The sequence below is a fragment of the Macaca nemestrina genome, chromosome 15 (assembly GCF_043159975.1).
Source record: "Macaca nemestrina isolate mMacNem1 chromosome 15, mMacNem.hap1, whole genome shotgun sequence".
Taxonomy (NCBI): Eukaryota; Metazoa; Chordata; class Mammalia; order Primates; family Cercopithecidae; genus Macaca; species Macaca nemestrina.
Window position 1 is genome coordinate 99759425 of NC_092139.1, and position 21996 is coordinate 99781420.

The 21996-nt window shown below is 40.9% G+C and overlaps 1 protein-coding gene across 1 annotated transcript in view; it reads left to right on the plus strand.

Annotated features, from left to right (window-relative positions):
• LOC105487190 (solute carrier family 5 member 1) overlaps positions 1-21475 on the plus strand; it is a 77503-nt gene extending 56028 nt beyond the window's left edge. The window contains exons 13-17 of the mRNA XM_011750533.2: positions 617-767; positions 7715-7883; positions 10410-10625; positions 13153-13255; positions 18447-21475. Coding sequence (XP_011748835.1) covers positions 617-767; positions 7715-7883; positions 10410-10625; positions 13153-13255; positions 18447-18670 — 863 coding nt within the window. The 3' untranslated portion in view covers positions 18671-21475. The remainder of the gene's footprint in view (positions 1-616; positions 768-7714; positions 7884-10409; positions 10626-13152; positions 13256-18446) is intronic.
• The last annotated feature ends 521 nt before the right edge of the window (positions 21476-21996 follow it).

Below are 21996 nucleotides of genomic sequence, written 5' to 3' on the forward strand. Positions count from 1 at the left end.
TTTGAATTCCCCTGATGTTAAGCATATTTTCATGTCATTATTGGCTATTTGTATAGCTTTGGAGAAGTGTGTATTCAGATCCTTTGGCATTTTAAATTGGGTTATTTGTCATTTTATTATTGAATTTTATATGTTCTATATACTAGACTCTTATCAGATATATGATTTGCACGTCTTTTCTCCCAATCTGTGGATGTCTTACTTTCTTGAGAGCCTGATCTTTTGAATCACAGTTTAAATCTCTGTTATATCATAAATATTTCGGGTGAGAGACCTTATAAAAATCCCCTCAGATGGAAACACACATACATTCACTCTCACACACACACACCCCATCACCTTCACCATCACCACCATCATCATCATCGTCCAGTTGCAAAGTATTTACCTCAAGTATGTTGTGTCTCCAGCTCTCTGTGGCTGCTGTGGGCTTATAATGGGCTAATAAATGTAAAGCCATAGACCACTTTTTAAAGCTTCTAGTCTTTTTGGGGAGATAAATTGGATAACATGGCATGGTTTCAGAAGGCAAGCAAACCTTGAGTCCTCATATATTTTCCAAGTACGAAAGAGCTGAAGGTGCTGTATGTGCCACTCAAAACTCTTTCTCTTCCAGGACTGCGAGGCCTGATGCTGTCAGTCATGCTGGCCTCCCTCATGAGCTCCCTGACCTCCATCTTCAACAGCGCCAGCACCCTCTTCACCATGGACATCTACACCAAGGTCCGCAAGAGAGCATCTGAGAAAGAGCTCATGATTGCCGGAAGGTAAATGTGGCTTCCCCCATGCCACAAAAGCTTGAATGATCGGAGAGGTTCCATCTGTGTTACACCTCAAGCTAGGGAAGATTGGCAGATACCTGGGTAGAATGGGAATAATTTCTGTGGCTGGTTATATTTGCCATTTGGTGGCATTTAACTTTATTTATTCTTTTATTCTTTTTAAATTTTTTATTTCCATTCATGTTTGGGAAACAGCTGGTATTTGGTTACATGAGTAATAAGTTCTTCAGTGGTGATTTGTGAGATTTTGGTGCACCCATCACTCGAGCATTATACACTGAACCCAATTTGTAATCTTTTATCCCTCACCCCCTTCCCACCCTTTTCCTGACTCCCCAAAGTCCATTATATCATTCTTATGCCTTTGCAACCTCATAGCTTAGCTCCCACTTATAAGTGAGAACATATGATGCTTGGTTTTCCATTCCTGAGTTGCCTCACTTAGAATAAGTCTTCAGTTTCATCCAGGTTGCTGCGAATGCCATTAATTCGTTCCTTTTTATGGCTGAGTAGTATTCCATCATATGTATATATACACCATAATTTCTTTATCCACTTGTTGATTGATGGGCATTTGGGCTGGTTCCATATTTTTGCAATTGTGAATTGTGCTGCTATAAACATGCATGTGCAAGCATCTTTTGTCTATAATACCTTCTTTTCCTCTGGGTAGATACCCAGTAGTGAGATTGCTGGATCAAATGGTAATTCTACTTTCAGTTCTTTAAGGAATGTCCGTACTGTTTTCCATAGTGGTTGTATTAGTTTATATTCCCACCAACAGTGTAAAAGTGGTCTTTTCACCACATCCACACCAACGTCTATTATTTTTTGATTTTTAAATTACAGTCATTCTTGAAGGAGTAAGGTGATTATTTTTTCCTTGCTAATTTGTTTGAATTCTTTTGTAGATTCTAGATATTAGTCCTCTGTTGGAAGTATAGATTGTGAAGATTTTCTTCCACTCTGTGGGTTGTCTGTTTACTTTGCTGACTGTTCCTTTTGCTGTGCAGAAGCTCTTTAGTTAAGTCCCACCTATTTATCTTTGTTTTTGTTGCATTTGTCTTTGGGTTCTTGGTCATGAAGTCTTTGCCTAAACCAATGCCTAGGAGGGTTTTTTCTGATGTTATCTTCTAGAATTTTTATAGTTTCAGGTCTTAGATTTAAGTCCTTGAATTATCTCGAGTTGATTTCTGTATAAGGTGAGAGATGAATATACAGTTTTATTCTCCTGCATGTGGCTTGCCAATTATCCCAGCACTATTTGTTGAATAGGGTGTCCTTTCCCCACTTTATATTTTTGTTCAGTTTGTCAAAGATTAGTTGGCTCTAAGTATTTGGGTTTATTTCTGGGTTCTCTATTCTGTTTCATTGGTCTCTGTGCCTATTTTTATATCAGTACCATGCTGTTTTGGTGGCTCTGGCCTTATAGTATAGTTTGAAGTCAGGTAATGTGATGCCTCCAGATTTGTTCTTTTTGCTTAGTTTTGCTTTGGCTATGAGGGCTCTTTTTTGGTCCCATAAGAATGTATTGTTTTTTCTAGTTCTGTGAAGAATGATGGTGGTATTTTGATGCGAATTACAATGAATTTGTAGACTGCTTTTGGCAGTATGGTCATTTTCACAGTATTGGTTCTACCCATCCATGAGCATGGGATGTGTTTCCATTTATTTGTGTCATCTGTGATTTCTTTCAGCAGTGTTTTGTAGTTTTCCTTGTAGATGTCTTTCACCTCCTTGGTTAGGTATATTCGTAAGTCTTTTTTTCTTTTTCTTTCTTTTTTTTTTTGCAGCTATTGTAAAAGGGGTTGAGTTCTTGATTTGATTCTCGGCTTGGTCACTGTTGACGTATAGCAGAGCTACTGATTTGTGTACATTAATTTTGTGTCCTGAAACTTTGCTGAATTCATTTATCAGTTCTACAAGCATTTTGGAGGAGTCTTTAGGGTTTTCTAAGTATATGATTGTTCATCAGCAAACATTGACAGTTTGACTTCCCCTTTACTGATTTGGATACTGTTCATTTCTTTCTTTTGTCTGATTGCTCTGGCTAGGACTTCCAGTACTATGTTGAATACAAGTGGGTAAGAGTGGGCGTCCTTGTCTTGTTCCAGTTCTCAGAGGGAATGTTTTCAACTTTTCCCTTTTTGGTATTATGTTGGCTGTGGGTCTGTCATAGTTGGCTTTTATTACATTGAGGTATGTCGCCTGTATGCTGATTTTGCTGAGGATTTTAATCATAAAGGGATGCTGGATTTTGTCAAATGCTTTTTCTGTGTGTTGAGACGATTATGTGATTTTTGTTTTTACTTCTGTTTATGTGATGTATCACATTTATTGACTTGCGTATGTTAAACCATCCCTGCATCCCTGGTGTGAAACACACTTGATCATGGTGGATTATCTTTTTGATATGTTGTGAGATTCAGTTAGCTAGTATTTTGTTAAGGATTTTTGCATCTATGTTCATCAGGAATATTGGTCTGTAGTTGTCTTTTTTTGTTATGTCCTTTCCTGGTTTTGGTATTAGGATGATACTGGCTTCATAGAATGATTTAGGGAGGATTCCCTCTTTGTCTATCTTGTGGAATGTTGTCAATAGGATTGGTACCAATTTTTCTTTGAATGTCTAGTAGAATTCAGCAGTGAATCTGTCTGGTTCTGGACTTTTTGTTGGTAATTTTAAAATTACCATTTCAACTTTGCTGCTTGCTAATGGTCTGTTCAGGGTATCTAATTCTTCCTGATTTAAGTTAGGAGGGTTGTATCTCTCCAGGAATTTATCCACCTCCTCTAGATTTTCTGGTTTATGCACATAAAGGTATTCATAGTAGCCTTGAATTATGTTTTGTATTTCTGTGGTGTCAGTTGTAATATCTTCTGTTTCATTTCTAATTGCGCTTATTTGGATGTTCTCTCTTCTTTTCTTGGTTAATCTTGCTAATGGTCTATCAATTTTACTTATCTTTTCAAAGAACCAACTTTTTGTTTCATTTATCTTTTGTATTTTTTTTTTTTGTTTCACTTTCTTTTAGTTCTGCCCTGATCTTGGTTATTTCCTTTCTTCTGCTGGGCTTGGGTTTGGTTTGTTCTTATTCCTCTAGTTCCTTGAGGTGTGACCTTAGATTGTCTATTGTGCTCTTTTAGACTTTTTGATGTAGGCATTTAGGGCTATGAACTTTCCTCTTAGCACCACCTTTACTGTATCCCAGAGGTTTTGATAGGTTGTATCACTATTACCATTCAGTTAAAAAAATTCTAAAATTTCCATCTTGATTTCATTGTTGACCCAGTGATCATTCAGGAGCAGGTTATTTAATTTCCATGTATTTGCATGGTTTTGAAGGTTCCCTTTGAAGTTGATTTCCAGTTTTATTCCACTGTGGTCTGAGAGAGTACTTGATATAATTTCAGTTTTCTTAAATTTGTTTAGACTTGTTTTGTGGCCTATCATATGGTCTATCTTGGAGAATGTTCCATGCACTGATGAATAGAATGTATATTCTGTGGTCGATGGCTAGAATGTTCTGTAAATATCTGTTAAGTCCATTTGTTCCAGGGTATAGTTTAAATCTATTGTTTCTTTGTTGACATTCTGTCTTGATGACCTGTCTCGTGCTGTCAGTGGAGTATTGAAGCCCTCTACTATTATTGTGTTGCTTTCTATCTTATTTCTTAGGCCTAGTAGTAATTGTTTTATACATTTGGGAGGTCCAGTGTTAGGTGGACATATATTTAGGATTGTGACATTTTCCTGTTGGACAAGGCCTTTTATCGTTATATAATGTTCCTCTGTTTGTCTTTTAACTGCTGTTGCTTTAAAGTTTCTTTAACAAAGACAACAAAAGTTGTCTTTTTCCACCCTTTTGCCTTAAGTTTATGCGAGTCGTTATGTGTTAGATAAGTTTCTTGAAGGCAGCAGATACTTGCTTGATAAATTCTTATCCATTCTGCAATTCCCTATCTTTAACATTAGTATTGAGATGTGAGGTATTATTCCATTCATCATGCTATCTGTTGAAATACTTCTCCAGTGATCTGGACCTTCAGGTTCCCCAGTGAGGGTCTGTGTTTTGGGGCGATGATCCCCCTATCCCACGTTCACAGTTTGGGCTCTCACAGTATTTGGGTCCTGCAGGAATAATCTGCTACCTTCAGAGGGTCTGTGGATCCTCTTGCGCTTTTCTGGTATATTCCTGCAGTAGTTCTTGGAGCAAAAGTTCATGATGTGAGTCTCTGCATGATGCTCTGTCCATCTGAGTGGGAGCTACAATTTAGTCCTGCCTATCTGCCAGTTTTTCTAGATCCTCCAGTGGCAATTTAACTTTAAATTGGAGATCATTGAACAATGCCCCTCTGGAGTTGGGACACTTAATTTACCCCTCAGGCTGTCATTTGGGTTGAGGCTCATCCTACCTAAATCCAAACTGTCCAGACAGTGGCAGAGACAGGACTGGAATCTGCAGCCACTGAGCCCTTGTCCAAAGCTCTTTATACTGCTACACACTGTCTTCCTCAGCCCCTCACACTGCAGCTCTCCACACTGGCTGTCTTTGAGGCCCACATGCCTCTGATTCCTCGACCCCTTGACGCAACATTTTGCAGAACCATTGTGAAGGCTCAATTGTGCTTGTGAATATACTCTGTAGAGCCTAAAACACCAAGTGCTGTGCACATTTCTTGTTGTCAGATGGGCTAATAGATGCAATAGGGTCCTGAAAGCATTAAAGTATCAACACCTGGGTCAGGTGTGCTCATTATCATGATTATCCATGGAGCAAATGCTCTGGACAGAGGATCAACAGGACCCTTGCTTGTTCTTCTATGGGGCTAAGGCAGGTCAACCTCCTTAGGGCAGGTGGACCAAGTCCCTGGGATGTCAGCCAAGGGAAAGTTTGCCAGTGAGTGCAGGAGGGATATGGGCTGCTACCTCATAGGTCTCATTTTCAAGATTGGAATGAAGGAAGAAAAGCAAACATGGTGGGCCACTTTCAATTGACAAGATACCTGGCACCCAAAGGAGATCTGACTGTGCCAGAGGATCTTTACTCTGAGCCATAGAAAGTAGCACTGTTACCTTGATTGATTTTTCCTTAGAAAGGCACTTACTGACTTTTCCAGTTATTTATGTGGATCAAATGCAAGATGCTAAAGAAAATATTTTGTTGCCTTGTGTAGGGATGAATCCCATGGCACTGAGACTATGTTGGGGCTCACATTTTTGTGTATCCTATAACTACTGCCCTGGGGCTTGTCCCAGTCCTGGATGAGCTCACAGTGATGTGAAACCATTCCAAACTCTGCTGTGGGGACTGTAAGATCACCCAGGGGCTCAGATAAGGGAGTGATGAGTGTGGCATGCGTGGTTGGGAAAGGCTCCTGGGGAAGGGAGAACCTGAGCTGAGTCCATAATAGTCGGTGGGATATGGAAAAGGGGGACAGTTGAAAGGCATTTCAGAGGGAGAAATGTGTGAGTGAAAGCATTGCCTTGTGGAGGTCAGTTTAAGTTGCAGGTAAGTGAGAGAGGGAATCACAGTCATCTTTCTCATTCTATCAAGAGCACAAGTAAGAAGAGCTTGCAAGGACATCTCCGATCTTTTCAGGACTTGAAGTGAAACTCAGCAGGAGGAGAGGTGGAAATACCTGGTAGCGTTTCTTCCTATCTAGACCATTCCTTTATAAAATCATCTTGCCTAGTGTTTTTATTAATAACTTCATTATTGTGAAGAAGAAGACAAAAGGGAAGGAGAAGGAGGAGAAGAATAAGATAATAATAATAGTTTTTACTATTTGTTGAGTGCTGCTATTTGCAAGGTTTTACTCTCACTTAGTTAACTATCACTTAGATTAGTTTTGCTATCACTAATTCTTTTTTTATCGGAATTTAAAACTTCTGTTTATCAAAGACACCATTAATCAAATGAAAAGGGAGAAAATGTTTGTTAAACATATATCTAACAAAGGATTTATATCCAGAATACGTAAGCAGCTCAATAATAAAATAACCAAATTAAGAAACAGCCAAAAGACTAACAAAGCACATTAAAAAGTATTCAGTGCCATCACTAGGCATCAGGGAAATGGAGATCAAAACCATACACACTAGAGTGACTAAAATTTAAAAGATTGATATCAAATGTTGGTGAGGGTGTAAGTCAAACAGAATTCTTATACATAGCTGCTAGCAATGCAAAACAGTACTGGCACTTTGAAAATCAGTCAGGCAGTTTCTCATAAAGTTGGATGTCCATCTACCCTATAATCCAGCAGTATCTGTCCTTGATATTTACACGAAAGAATGAAAAAATATGTTTGTAAAAAACACATGAATATTCTTGCTTAAGTGTACTGCTGTAGATCTTAGTTTGTACTGTACACATGATCATATATGGCCTTGTATTGAGGTCATTGGTGTGTATGTCTTGTGACTCCCACAGAATATTCAGTGCATGTGTGTTTGTATCACTACTACTGTCACTAATTCTTATTCCCACCTTGCAAGGTCAGTCCTATTCCCAGTTTACAGATGAAGAACTTGAGACTCAGAGAGGTTAAGAAATGTCTCCTATGTCACACAGAAATAGTAAGAATTTGAATCTAGGACTATCAGGCTCCAAAATTCATACCTTGTTCCCATACTCTTGCCTCTCAAAATGAGATTGTCTTATGGTGGTGAGTGGGCCTAGGCTACTATTGAAAGTCAAGTGTGTTTCACTAATTCATAGGTATGAATGATTTTCCTATAGGCAAAAAAATCTTCAAGCATACATTTTCTAATTATTTTTTTCTTGCTGTGGTCATATTTGCTGGTGGTGGTGGTGGTGGTGGTGGTGGCAGTGTGTGTATGTATGTATGTATACATATAATACATGGCAATATCTACTCATGTAGAGCTACTTATTGACACTTTGTTGTGGGGGCTTTAATTTCAGGTTGTTTATCCTGGTGCTGATTGGCATCAGCATCGCCTGGGTGCCCATTGTGCAGTCAGCACAAAGTGGGCAACTCTTCGATTACATCCAGTCCATCACCAGTTACTTGGGACCACCCATTGCAGCTGTCTTCGTGCTTGCTATTTTCTGGAAGAGAGTCAATGAGCCAGTAGGTATCATCTGGGCATGTCCAGAAAAGTCATGCTGGCAAAGAAGTTTCCATGTGGGTTTGCATATTCTCTGTGGGAGGGAGTCTATTTCCCAGAGATCTTGAACAGACACAGATGTGCTACTGAGGGTTTATAGGGAAAGCCTCCAGGGATCATGGGGCTCTCTGTTGGAGTGAGCTCCTCGGGAGTTGGTATGGGGGTCCACATTCTCTCTGTCTCCTCTGTCCAAGATTAGATTTTCTTAATTTTTTTTTTAATAGAGGTGAGGACTCACTGTGTTGCCCAGGCTGGTCTTGAACTCCTGAGCTCAAGTGATCCTCCCACCTTGGCCTCCCGAAATACTAGGATTACAAGCCAAGATTAGATTTTCTATCTGATCTTGGTGATTTTGACCTGACTGCATGGCACTCCCTAGGAATTCTGTAGCCCCTAGGTGAGCGAGAGAAAGTCCTAGCACAACATACCTCCAGCACTCTACTGTGAACTTGGCTTTCCAGCCAGCACCTCTCAGCGCTCAGTGAAGACAAAATCCTGGCGCACAAGCAGTTTATACATACAACAAAGTGCGTAACAAGTAAGGGATACAATACAATACATAATATGAGCAGGAAGGGATTTAGGAAAGACTTTATCAGCAGGGGCTGAAACTGTCAGGGAAGGCTCCTTGGAGCAGCGGGAGCTGGAAGAATTTGAAGTTGGAGAGGGAAGACATAACATTCAAGTCAGAGAATAGTACTGTCCAGACCTTTCAGGCAGAAGTAGGATAAGAGTGAGGGTGAAGGACTTGTATGGAATCTCGCCTGGCTCAAGGGGAGTTTGTGAATGTGAAAGATGAAAGTGTGGCTGGAAAGGTAGGTCAGGGTTTCATTAACAGTGACCCCTTTGGTGGAATCTTTAGGTTTTTGTAAATATGAGATCATATCATATGTAAATGAGGCCAATTTGACTTCTTCTTTTCCAATTTGGATGCTCTTTTTCTCTTGCCTACTTGTTCTGTCTAGGACTTGCAGTACTATGTTGAATAAAAGTGGTGAAAGGGTATATGAAAAAATTTTGAATTTTTAAACATTTATTTCATGGCAGATTTATTGACTTTTTTTGAGACAGGAATCTCACTATGTTGCCAAGGCTAGTCTCAAACTCCTGAGCTCAAGTGATTCTTCTGCCTCAGCCTCCAAAGTAGCTAGGACTACAGGCACACCCCGTGCCCAGCTAAGCAATAATTTTTTTGAGTGAAATAGCGTATGGGGGATGAATAGGGAACATATTTTTTATTTTTCCTTATTTATTTCTTCATCTAGAAGTCACTTCCAGATGCCAGCATAGGGTGAGGCACTAGCAACACAAAGTTAATGAAACCTGCTTCCTTCCCTGGGCAACCCCCCAGTCCACACTGGGAGACAGAGAACTATTGTGATTCCATGGCAGTGGGGTTGGTGCTGGCCTGGATCTGTGTCCACAGTGCTGTGGCCACAGGGTGCACAGGGTCCACCCACCCTGTGCAGCTTTTTCTATTTAAGCTAGAACGAGGTTACCAGGAATAGAAGAGCCCTTATTCTCCCAGACAGAATGAGCTGTACAAAGACCTGGAGACAAAAGCACATGTCATGCCATGTGTGGAGGATAGCTGATAATTTCATACACTTGGAATAGAAAGTGTAGGGATACCAATGGCTAGCAAAGGGGCTGACCAGCACCTGATAAAACTGTGAAAGCTCTTTTGGGCCACCCTTCTAAGAGCACATTCTACTTTGTCACTGGCCTGCCAGAGTCAAACCTAGTCCTTTAGGTGAGGACTTACCTAACGGAAATATAGAAAGGAAAAAAGGAAAGAGGGAAGGAAGGAAAGAGTAAAAAAAAAAAAAAACCCTGAAAAATCATCCCCTCATGTTTCTGGTCTCTTAAAGTCTTCCATATTCTAATATACAAACCCAAAATTTAATGTAAAAACACCGTATAATTTTATGTTCTCAAACTAAAAATAGTTCATAAAATAAACTATAAGGAGGGCTAAAAAAGTAAATGTTATTTATATTTTGATGGAAGTTTCTTTCTCCTTCATCTTCCAAAGACCCAAATTCTTTTCCCACGTCTTTGTGAAACACAAATTACCTCACAAGTAATTACTTTTCATCTGAATATGCCTAAATCTGGAGATTGGTATTGATAGTAGCTGCAGGTGGAAAGGCTCAAATTATTTTTCAAATTAAAGGGAATTTTTGGAATCAAGCCTGTAGGTTGACATTCTATTCCGGTTATTAGACACTTTACCCCATTATGTTATGGCTCCTTGTTTAATGATCGAGGTGAAATCATGTTGCTGAAACATGATAGACAGACACACTGAAGGTCTTCCATAGCACTCCTAGCCATATTCTGAACTTCAGTGTTCTGGGTTCAGACAGCCTGGAGCTACCACTTCTACCTCTATCCCTTTGCCTCTGCCTATGCCTCCCTGAAGAATGTTACAAAGGCTATCTGTGTTTTGTGTTCACCATGAGTTAACCCAGGGTTTTCTTTCACAGGGAGCCTTCTGGGGACTGATACTAGGATTTCTGATTGGGATTTCACGTATGATTACTGAGTTTGCTTATGGAACCGGGAGCTGCATGGAGCCCAGCAACTGTCCCACGATTATCTGTGGGGTGCACTACTTGTACTTTGCCATTATCCTCTTTGCCATTTCTGTCATCACTATCGTGGTCATCTCCCTCCTCACCAAACCCATTCCAGATGTGCATGTGAGTATCCATTTAGGGGATCTGTCCTTGTTTCATGTTCATACTGCAATGTTCTTTAATTTTTAAAAATCTTTTCATTATTATGGGTACATAATAGTTGAATATAATTATGGGGTACATGTAATGTTTTGATACAGATACCCAGATTTCATCAAATCTGGGTAATTGGGGTGTCCATTGCCTCAAGCATTTATCATTTCTTTGTGTTAGGAACATTCCAATTCCACTCTTAGTTATTTTAAAATGTAGAATATGGTGGCTTATGCCTGTAATCCCAGCACTTTGGGAGGCCAAGGTGGGAGGATCGCTTGAGTCCAGCAGTTTGGGACCACCCTGACAACATAGTGAGACTCTGCCTTTAAATTGTACGCATATAATAAATTAAGTATAGCTACCCTATTGTGCTACCAACTACTAGATCTTCATTCATTCTAACAATTTCTGCACCCATTAACCATCTCCATTCTGTCCTCCATCCACTGCTACCCTTCCTGGTCTCTGATAACCATCAGTCTACTCTCTATCTCCATGAGTTCGGTTTTTAAAACTTTTAGCTCCCATATATGAGTGAGAACATGATAAATTTGTCTTTCTATGCTGGCTTATTTTACTTAACATAATGGCCTCCAGTTCCATCCATATTGTTGCAAATACGGGATCTCATTCTTTTTATGGTGCAATAAAACTCTATTGTATATTTGTACAACATTTTCTTTATCCATTAATTTGTCAATGGACACTTGGATTGATTCCATATCTTGGCTATTGTGAATAGTGCTGTAGTAAATATAGAAGTACAAGTATCTCTTTGATATACTGGTTTACTTTCTTTTGGATATATATCCAGTAGTAGAATTGCTGGATCATATGGTGGCTCTATTTTTAGGTTTTTGAGGAACTTCCATAGTGTTCTTCATTGTGGCTGCACTAATTTACGTTCTCACCAACAGTGTTTCAGGGCTCTGCTTTTTCCCCAACCTCACCAGCATTCATTATTGCCTTTTTGATAAAAGCCATTTTAAATGGGGTGAGATGATACCTCATTATAGTTTGATTTGCATTTCTCTGATGATTAGTGATGTTGACATGCCACAACATGCTTGGTTGGCCTCAGCAAAATTATACCTCTTACATTCACATTCACATGACTTGCCATTGGTTTCATGTGGAAGGATACATGCCAGGAAACATGGTGTGCCAGCAGGCTGATATCAAGCCCATGTCTTTAGTTGGAATCCTCACAGTTGTACACCCTTTATTCCAGGGCTTATTCTCTGAAACCTGCTCCCCAAGTGCAGGCTCAGGTGCACAAGATCACATGGGTGGTACAGGGCTACCTGGCTTAGAAGCCTATATTTTAAATAGAAACTGGTATTTCTCTTGACAGTCGTGTGGTCAAAGCTTTCAAAGGTCCCAGCAAAGCACATACCTAGTTACAAAAATCAGTCTACTCAGGGATATCCATAATATAGTTTGCCTCTTGATTTTTTTCCAAATTAATCCACCAAAAATTGACCATAGGATGTAAAACAACATCAAAGCCTAATTGATTCAAGACTTCAAAAGTTGCAGTTACTCTTCTTTAACTCTAGATGCCCCCATTGGTTTAGAATTCATTCATAGCTCTCCCAATTTAGATAAAGATGACCAATTATGAGCCATTTTTATTAGTAGTCTGCTAACCCAACACAGATTTCCAGGTTTCCAAGGGAACAGAGCCAGAAAGTTAACCCAAGGTCATATTTATTCCTAGAGAAATCAGAAGGTTTTTGTTAATCCTTTACTTTACTCATGCATGCCCATACAAGTGCCTGTGGAATCCCTAAGAGACCTTCAACTTCATTGCCAAATTTTTAAGAGCTGTTACAAACCTAATGTCAAACAAAGGCTGCTTTTGTAGCAGCAGAACTGCATCACATCTGTTGGCTGGACCTGTCACAGACTTTCTTTGTGTGGTATCAACTGCTTCCTCATGTCTCAAGTCTTTGAAAGTATTATACCCCAAACACATTTCTAGTTCATGCCCTAGACCAAGTTCATGCTCTAGATGAAGTTTTTGGTTCATGCTCTTAACTATGTCAATAGAAACTGTGCCTTCAGCTCTACTGTATTCTATTAGGGCTCATGATTCTAGATTCTTGTCCACATAATGTGACATAGTGCAAAAATCTAAACTTACACTCCTAACCTGGAGAAATGGCTTCTTACTGCCAGTGCTAAAAGGAACAAATTATTTATCACACACATAAAAGAGTTCATTCAACAAGCATTTCTATATGAGGCAGTTTTTTGGCTCTGAATATGCAAATATCATAGAGGCTAGTGTATACATGTACATTACTTTCATCTAAGTTACCAATGTTTTTAGAGATAATGTTATGGATGGGAATGTTGTGTATGTTCTTCTTAGTACTGAGAGGCCACATTCCCTTCCCTTCCTTGATGCATATCTCTTTGCCACCCCCCAACTTCTTGTCCCAAGATGCTATTTGGATCTTTCTGTTGACCTGTTCTGCCTTCTCTGCAGCTCTACCGTCTGTGTTGGAGCCTGCGCAACAGCAAAGAGGAACGTATTGACCTGGATGCAGAAGAGAACATCCAAGAAGTCCCTAAGGAGACCATTGAAATAGGTGATTTATGACCCAGAGCAGATCCTAAACCATAAAAGTTACTCCTACAACAACAAGACAACTTTACTGAAGCCCTTCCCTAAATGACTTTAACAGAGCTCAGATGTCCCCGCTCCAGGGCAGTGAGGAGCAGGGTGGGGATGAGATGGATAAGTGGGTTTGGGGAAAGTTAACTCTTGAGTTCAAGGGGAGGAAAGGGTACAGAATCATTCAAGCTCCCTGACCCCTCATATTTAAAAAAAATTTTGTGGGTACATAGTAGGTGTATATATTTATGAGTTACATGGGGTATTTTGATGCAGGCATGACAAGCACATCATGGAGAATGGGGTATCCACCCCCTCAAGAATTTATCCTTTGAGTTGCAAACAATTCAGTTGCACTCTTAATTTTTTTTTTTTTTGAGACTGATTTTCACTCTTGTTGCCCAGGCTGGAGTGCAATGGCACAATCTCGACTCACTGCAATCTCCGCCTCCTGGGTTCAAGCGATTCTCCTGCCTCAACCTCCTGAGTAGCTGGAAATACAGGCTTGCACCACCATGCCTGGCTAATTTTGTATGTTTTTAGTAGAGACAGAGTTTCTCCATGTTGGTCAGGCTGGTCTCGAACTCCTGACCTGAGGTGATCTGCCCGCCTTGGCCTCCCAAAGTACTGGGATTACAGGCATGAGCCACCGCACCCGGCCTTGCACTCTTAATTTTAAAATGCACAATTAAATTTTCATTGACGATAGTCACCCTGTTGTGCTATCAAATAGTAGGTTAGTCATTCTTTCTATTTTTTTTGTTGTACCCATTAACCATCCCTACCCCATCCCCAGATCCCCACTACCCTTCCCAGCCTCTGGAAAACATCTCTATGTCCATGAGTTCAATTGTTTTGATTTTTAGATATCACAAATAAGTGAGAACAGAACATGAGATGTTTGTCTTACTGTGACTGGCTTATTTCACTTAACATAATGATCTTCAGTTCCATCTATGTTGTTGCAAATGACAGGGTCTCATTCTTTCTTTATGGCTGAATAGCATTCCATTGTGTATATGTACCCATTTTCTTTATCCATTCATCTGTCGATGGACACTTAGGTTGCTTCCAAATCTTAGCCATTGTAAACAGTGCTGCAACAAACATGGGAGTGCAGATATCTCTTCAATATACTAATCTCCTTTCTTTTGGGTATATACCCAGCAGTGGGGCTGATGAATCATATGGTAGCTGTATTTTTAGTTTCTTGAGGAACCTCCAAACTATTCTCCATACTGGTCATACGAAGTTTCATTCCCACCAATAGTGTACGTCCTCACCAGCATTTGTTAATGCCTGTCTTTTGGATATAAGCTGTTTTAACTGTGATGAGATGATATATCATTGTAGTTTTGATTTGCATTTCTATGATTGATTAATGATGTTGAGCACCTTTTTAAGTACCTGTTTGCCATTTATATATCATCTTTTGAGAAATGTCTATTCAAATCTTTTGGCCATTTTTGATTGGATTCTCACCCCTGATATTTGACAGCACTCAGTGAGTAAGTGTGGGTGAGGAACTTGCCACCTTGCCTTGATTTGAGGAATGGCAGGGGACAAGAGAAGAGTTGGAGCTCTTCTGACATAGCCTGTGAACTAAGGGCAGATGGAGCCAAAGCTATGGTCAGTTCTAGTGACATCAAGATGAGGGGATAGAGGCCCTTGGGATCTTATGTCATACTGGCTTACAATATCAAATGTAGAAAATCAAATTTCTCTGGAAGACCAATGAAATAATGCTTAGTCAGTGCCTAGAGACTTATCCTGTAAGTTAACACTTTCTTCTACCTCAGTATTGCAACTTTTCCTCTATGTGGGAAACGTGCACACGTGGAGGATGGTTGTGGAGGTGTGTGGTGTGCAGGGCTATGGGGGCTCAAGGTCATATGTGCTTTACCTGGTGCTGGGCTGGAGGCCTGGAGGATGGTTGTGGAGGTGTGTAGTGTGCAGAGCTATGGGGGCTCAAGGTCATATGTGCTTTACCTGGTGCTGGGCTGGAGGCCTCATCACTCCATCTGAAGGAGAGCACAGGTGTGTGTAGCTCAGAACAAGTTCTGAATCTGGCCATCAGGAATACCATAGAATCCTAACTCGGGAAAGAGATCTAGAGATCATTTGGTCTTATCACCTCATTTTATAGACATGTAAATTGAGGCTTAGGGAGGGAGACGATGTGCCTAAGGTCTCAGCTTTGTTACAGTCTGCTCTTGATCTTCGGGGACCTTTCAAATCTCAAATTTGTGATGCTGCAAATACTGGAGGGAGCCTGGAGCCTCAGGAGCTGGCCATGGTGCTGAAAACAGCCCCTTCCTGCTTCCCTGGAGCAAGCAGGCAGGAACATGCCCTCTACTTCTCCTACCTCCAAAAATGTCTCCACACTGTGTGAGAATATCATAGATTTTAAAGGGACATGGATTAGGAGTATTTTGAGTGTCAAAAGGTCTTATTATGGAAGAAGAGATTATTTTTATGCCAGAGGGCAGACTTAACACTGGTGGGTGAAAAGAATTCATCCAATTTTAACTCAGAGTAAGGAGGCAAGGTAGTGCAGAGACAGACTGTGAGATTTGGCATCAGGAAGAACTGGGATTGAATCATGAATTCTCTTCCTACTACTCTGGGAAAGTGATTACATTGTTCTAAAGCTCAGATTTTTCATATTAAAGTACTCTAAATGAAAACCCATGCCTCTTATACTCTGCTATAAGAATTGGCTCTAATTACCACCATCATGATTGCTTTGAAGGAAGAGTTTTCTAATTGAGTTGGTCTGGACAGGGATGAGCAGTATGTGTACATCTGTCAAGGATTCTGTAGAGGGGACTTCCATACTGGCTAGAGATTTGACTTAGTGACTTATGAAGTTCACGGCAGCACTCAAATTCTGTTGTGTCTTCAAGAACTTAGGGTGAAATCAGACTGAACACCCTACCCTATTAAAGCACAATAAACTAAGCTCTCTTGAGGGCTTTTACAGACCATAAGTGTCACATTCACCACGTGAATGTGACAGCAACACAAGGAAGCTTTGCAGGTGCATCATTGTCCCTTTATCATCATCCTCACCACCACCACCACCGTCATCATCATTGATAACAGTATGATCATAACATATTTTAATTGCAGACACTTTAGTGATTCATTTCAGCACTGCGTCATCCTCTTAAGGCAGATAATGCAAGTAAAATTCTTCCAATTTTCCTGCCTCTCCAGAACAGGAAAATGTGACACAGAGAATTTCCTAAGATCATTCAACTTTTTTTTTTTTTTTTTTTTTTTTTGAGACAGAGTCTTACTCTGTCAACCCAGGCTGTAGTGCAGTGGTGCAATCTCAGCTCACTTCAAGCTCTACCTCCCGGGTTCACACCATTCTCCTACCTCAGCCTCCCGAGTAGCTGGGACTACAGGCACCCACCACCACGCCCGGCTAATTTTTTGTTATTTTTTTTAGTAGAAATGGGGTTTCACCATGTTAGCCAGGATGGTCTCAATCTCCTGACTCGTGATCCACCCACCTCGGCCTCCCAAAGTGTTGGGATTACAGGCGTAAGCCACTGTGCCCGGTTGGCCATTCAACTTTTTATTGACCCACAAAGCCATGTATTTCTCACTTGAGGTGGTCAGTGATCCTAGCCTCTTAACTCCTTCTTCCCCACTCTGCTATTTTGGTGGAGTGAGTCAAAGGGGAGAGGTGTGAGTGTGTGAGACAAAAGAGAGAATGGAAAGAGACTTACACTTTTTGACATCTACTGTGTCAAGGGACAAGGATTAGGAGTATTTTGAGTGTCAGAAGGTCTCACTGTGGTAGAGGCTCTACCACAATAAGAGCTAGAGGCTCTCTCATTAAATCATTAAATTCTTCGTTAGTACAATGAAGAAGGTATTATTTATCCAATTCTTCTGATACCTGAAGATAAGGGAGGTAAATTAACAAGACCATAAAGCTAGGTTTTGGCCCCAATTCTGACTCATGTGTGAATTTGGTCACTGGGATTCTTTCCAGTTCTAAAATTCTGTGACGTTTTAAAATTCTGTGATGTTTTAAAGCTAAAATTCTGTGAGGCTGGGCATGACTTGTATCTGTAATCCCAACACTTTGGGATGCTGAGGTGAGAGGATTGCTTGAGTCCAGGAGTTCAAGACCAGCCTGGGCAACATACTGAGACACTCTACAAAAAGAAAATTTTAACTGGGCATGGTGGCACACACCTGTAGTCCCAGCTTAGCTACTAAGGAGACCGAGTTGGGGGGATCATTCGAACCCAGGAGTTCATGGCTGTAGTGAGCTATGATTACCCCACTGCACTCCAGCCTGGGCAACAGGGCAAGACTCTGTCTCTTAAAAAATAAAGATAAAATTCAGTGACTTGTAAAAATGGGAAAGTGCATTGCAGGGTCTGTGACTGTGGTGCTGAAAACACAGTGGGCTTGATCTCTTATCTAGTGAGTGGCAGAGTGGGCATTTAAAACCAGGTTTGTCTACCTCCAGGGCCACACCTGGGCTCAGAGGAGGGAATCAGTTCCCTTGGTGGGTATTCACTTTGAGCATCAGGGCCAGGTATGGACAGTTTGACTAAGCAGTGTTGATATGTGACATTAGATCCTAAGCCCGGGAAGTATTGCTCATTGCTGCACTGCATCAGGAGCTGTTCAGACCAATTCTTATCACCTGGCTGGGTCTGTTGTGAAGCCTTAGAACTGACAGATATAACTAAAGCATTCCTGAGTCATGCCAGCCAGCCAGATTGCTTTCTGGTGATGTAGTGAACAGATACGAGATTTTGTGTTTCAGAGTTGAGTTTTCCTTCCTATGGCACAATTCCTCAGTCTATTATTAATATGCCTTTATTATAAACTATTATTTGATCTGACTGTTCCAAATCAAAATGAATTTGCACTGGGCCTGACAGAGATAAAACTTAGGCTGGCTGATCCTAAGGATGTAGACAGTAAGATCGTTTTGTCATTAAGTTTATCAGAACATTTTCTACCATTTTCATTCCTTAAAACAAGAAAATATGGGGGGAATTTTGGGAAATTTTTCATTTTTGGGAAATTTCTGCAGAATAGCAGATACTTCATGGTATGGCATCTCCTCTGGAAACTTTTCTAGTCCGTCCTGCTTCTGTGTCCAATAATTCTTCTATGCCTTTGACCAGACACAGAAGTTCCTGAGAAGAAAAAAGGATTCTTCAGGAGAGCCTATGACCTATTTTGTGGGCTGGAGCAGCAGAATGCACCCAAGATGACTGAGGAAGAGGAGAAAGCCATGAAGATGAAGATGACGGACACCTCTGAGAAGCCTTTGTGGAGGACAGTGGCGAACGTCAATGGCATCATCCTGGTGACCGTGGCTGTCTTTTGCCATGCATATTTTGCCTGAGTCCTGTAGATTCACCATGGCTGGACTCTTCCTCACCTCCCTTTAGTCTCGTCCTGTGGTGTTGAAGGGAAACCAGCCAGTTGTAAATTTTGCCCAGGTGGATAAATGTGTACATGTGTAATTATAGGCTAGCTAGAAGAAAATCATTAGTTTGCTGTTAACTTATGCATTTGAAGCCAGTGTGATGCAGCCATCTGTACCCACTGGAGCTGCAGAAGGACAGTCCACTCAGTCACATCCAGAAAAAGGCAGACTAAGAATCAGAAGCCATATGATGTCTGATGTGAGTCTGTCTCAGGTAGATTCCGGGTGTCAGTGTGGTTTATAATCCTTGAATATTGTTTTAAGAACTTTGGTCTCCCTGGTTCCTGCCACTTTTTCTGTCCATCCTCCTCCCCATTTTTTTTAAAAAGAAAACTATTTTCCCCCATCATATCCCTCTCGAGTTTTGCCTGGACTTTCCCTCTCAAGTGTGTCAATCGGATAAACTGAGGAATGCATGGAAGCTGAGGATGGAGCTTGATGGGCTCCCTGTCCTGGGTGTTTGTTCTTTGAAGTGGAGGCCTGAGGAAGTTAGTACTTCCACAAAAGGGAGGGACTTGGGTCCCAGCCTCAAGCTAGTTGGGGAGGCAGATAGCCTGAGTCCAGGGAATTTTCTGGGCTTCTTAAAATGTCCATTGTGAGTTTCCTGTGTTTGGGATTCCACTCATTTTGGCATTCACAGTGCCTGGAATGTCTTAGATTTTCAGCAATGCTTGTTGAATAAATGAATGACACAGGCATTTATTTATAAATCTTTGCTTTCTTTTTACATAAGCCTGGCCCTTAGTTAACCTTTTTGTGGCTACACGAAATACGCCCACTGGTTACTAATGACTTGGGATGCATTTGTCAAACTGATTATATCAGTTTTCTAGGGGTGTCATAACAAAGTAGCACAGACCAGATGGCTCAAGCAGCACACATTTATGTTTTCACAGTTCTAGCCACTAGAAGTTGGAGCCCAAGGTGTCAGCAGGGTTGGTGTTTACTGAGGCCTCTCTCCTTGGCTTGCAGGTGGTCATATCTCACTGTCTTCCACAGCCTTCCTTTTGTGTCCTAAATCTACTGTCTTATAAGGACATCAGTCATATTAGATTAGGACCCATCCTTCATTTTAATCACCTCTTTAAAGCCCCTACCTCCAAAACAGTCACACTGTGAGAAACTGAGGGTTAGGAATTCAGCAAGTGAGTCTTGAGGAGATAGATATTAAACAAACCCACAACACAGATAAAGTATGCATTTTGGGGATTTCCAAGCCAGAGGCTCCCGTTAAAAAGGTAAACTGAGGCAGATATTTTGCAGCAAAAGGAAATAGAATTACAAACTGAACATACATGGGTGAGGCAAGGCGGGGGGTGGGGGGCCAAGGCCTTTGGGTAGGCTGATCACAGGGTTTTTCAACAATAAATCATTGGGAATGCATTTGTTGCTCCCAGGACCCTGGCACCTTGACTCCGGGACTATAGCACGTCAGCAAATACAAGTAAAGCCCAGCACTCTGATTTGCACTTATGCCAATCTGAAATATCTGGTGTTTAGTTTGATTTTTTGAGTGCAGGTTCATTCAAGGACCAGCCTTCCCTTGTGCTCAGGGTGAAGTAGAACCAGAAAACATTATTATCCATTCCCAGAAGTCTTGGAAGAGCCTTAGTAGAAAAGCAGAAGCTGCTTTGACTGTGAAAATATTTGATTCCTATCAGTTTTTGGTCAGAAGATATCCGCCTAGACCAACCTGAGGAGAAGGCTCAGAGTACAGATATACTCCGAGCAATGTGATCAATGTCCCTGAACCTTCATTTTTCATCTGAAAACAGAGATATAAATGCCTGACTCACAGATTTAAATGTTATACATTGATAGCATTTATCAATATAACATTTATTTAAATAAGTAGGTGCTCAATAGATGTTGGTCTTCTAACTTTCCATCCCCATTCCAGGGTCTTCAGAATTGAAAGAGAGATGTTGTATCACTGTTAGAAGGCTGCCTTGGGAAATTCTGCAGCAGGGAGGAGTGATTCTCAGCCCCTACACCATGACCGCCAAGTTCCTCACCTTGGCTGAGTCCCTAAATCCCTCTGAACCTCAGGTTCCTCCAAGCACAATGCAGACTTCACAGAGCTGTTGTAAAGATTAGATGAGGTCAACTGATACTGCTTAAAAGGCCTGGTCCATAGAAGATGCCCAATAAACATTACTGCTTTCCCCCTCACCCTACTGCCTGAAAAAATATACCCGTGAGACTGACTTTGAGGACCAGTGTGGGCAGGGGGTTGCGCATATAAAATATTTGATGAGTACCAAGCACAAAAATCAAGCTGGTAAAATATCAGGCCTTGCCCCAGAAAGACAAATACCACATGATCTCACTGATATGTACAATCTTAAAAAGTCAAACTCAGAAGCAGAGAGTAGAATGATGGTTATCAAGGGCTGGGGGAGGGAGGGACTGGGGAGATGCTGGTCAAATGATACAAAGGTTTAGTTGGGTGGAATAAGTTCAGAACATCAATTGTACAATATATCAGTTATAGTTAACAGCAATATACCACATACTTGAAAATTGCTGAGAGTAGTGTAAGTGTTCTACCACAAAAAAAATGTGCAGTAATAGATGTTAATTACCTTAATTTAGTCATTCCACAATATGTACATATATAAAAACATGTTGTATGCCATAAGTATATGTAATTATTATTTGTGAATTTAAAAAATAAAAATAATTTCCAAAAAATGTGACAGGCATTGGACATGTAGAGGAGAGGCCAGAATTAAGCAGATGGGCCCTAAAAGTCAATGGAGTCAGATTTTTCTTTCCCTTGGTGCTATAACGTGCCTCAGCCATACCTACACACCTTTGGCTTCAGAAAAGACTTTTGGTCCTAACACAGCTCTACAAATCTCAAAGGAGGAACTGGGGAAAAGGTTTCTCCATTCTTCCAGTGTTGGTGAGGAAATGTAGCCCCTTTAGAAGTTAACTCTATATAGTGGTTTTCAAAATGTGATCTTCAGACCAGCAGCTGCAAAATCATCTGGAAACTTGTTAGAAACGCACATTCTCAGGCCCTATTCCAGACCTACAAAGTAAAAAACGTCAGGGGAGGGGGTGCGTCCCCCAAATCTGTGTTTCAACAAGCCCTCCAGGGGTTCTGATGCAAGCTATAGTTTGAGAATCACTACTCTGAGCAGCCCTTGGTCTGGTTCTGAACTGCATGTGTGTGTGCTGCCAGCACTCTTGTGTGAAGAAGGCCCCTTTATCAGATGGGTTTTTGCTACCAGTTT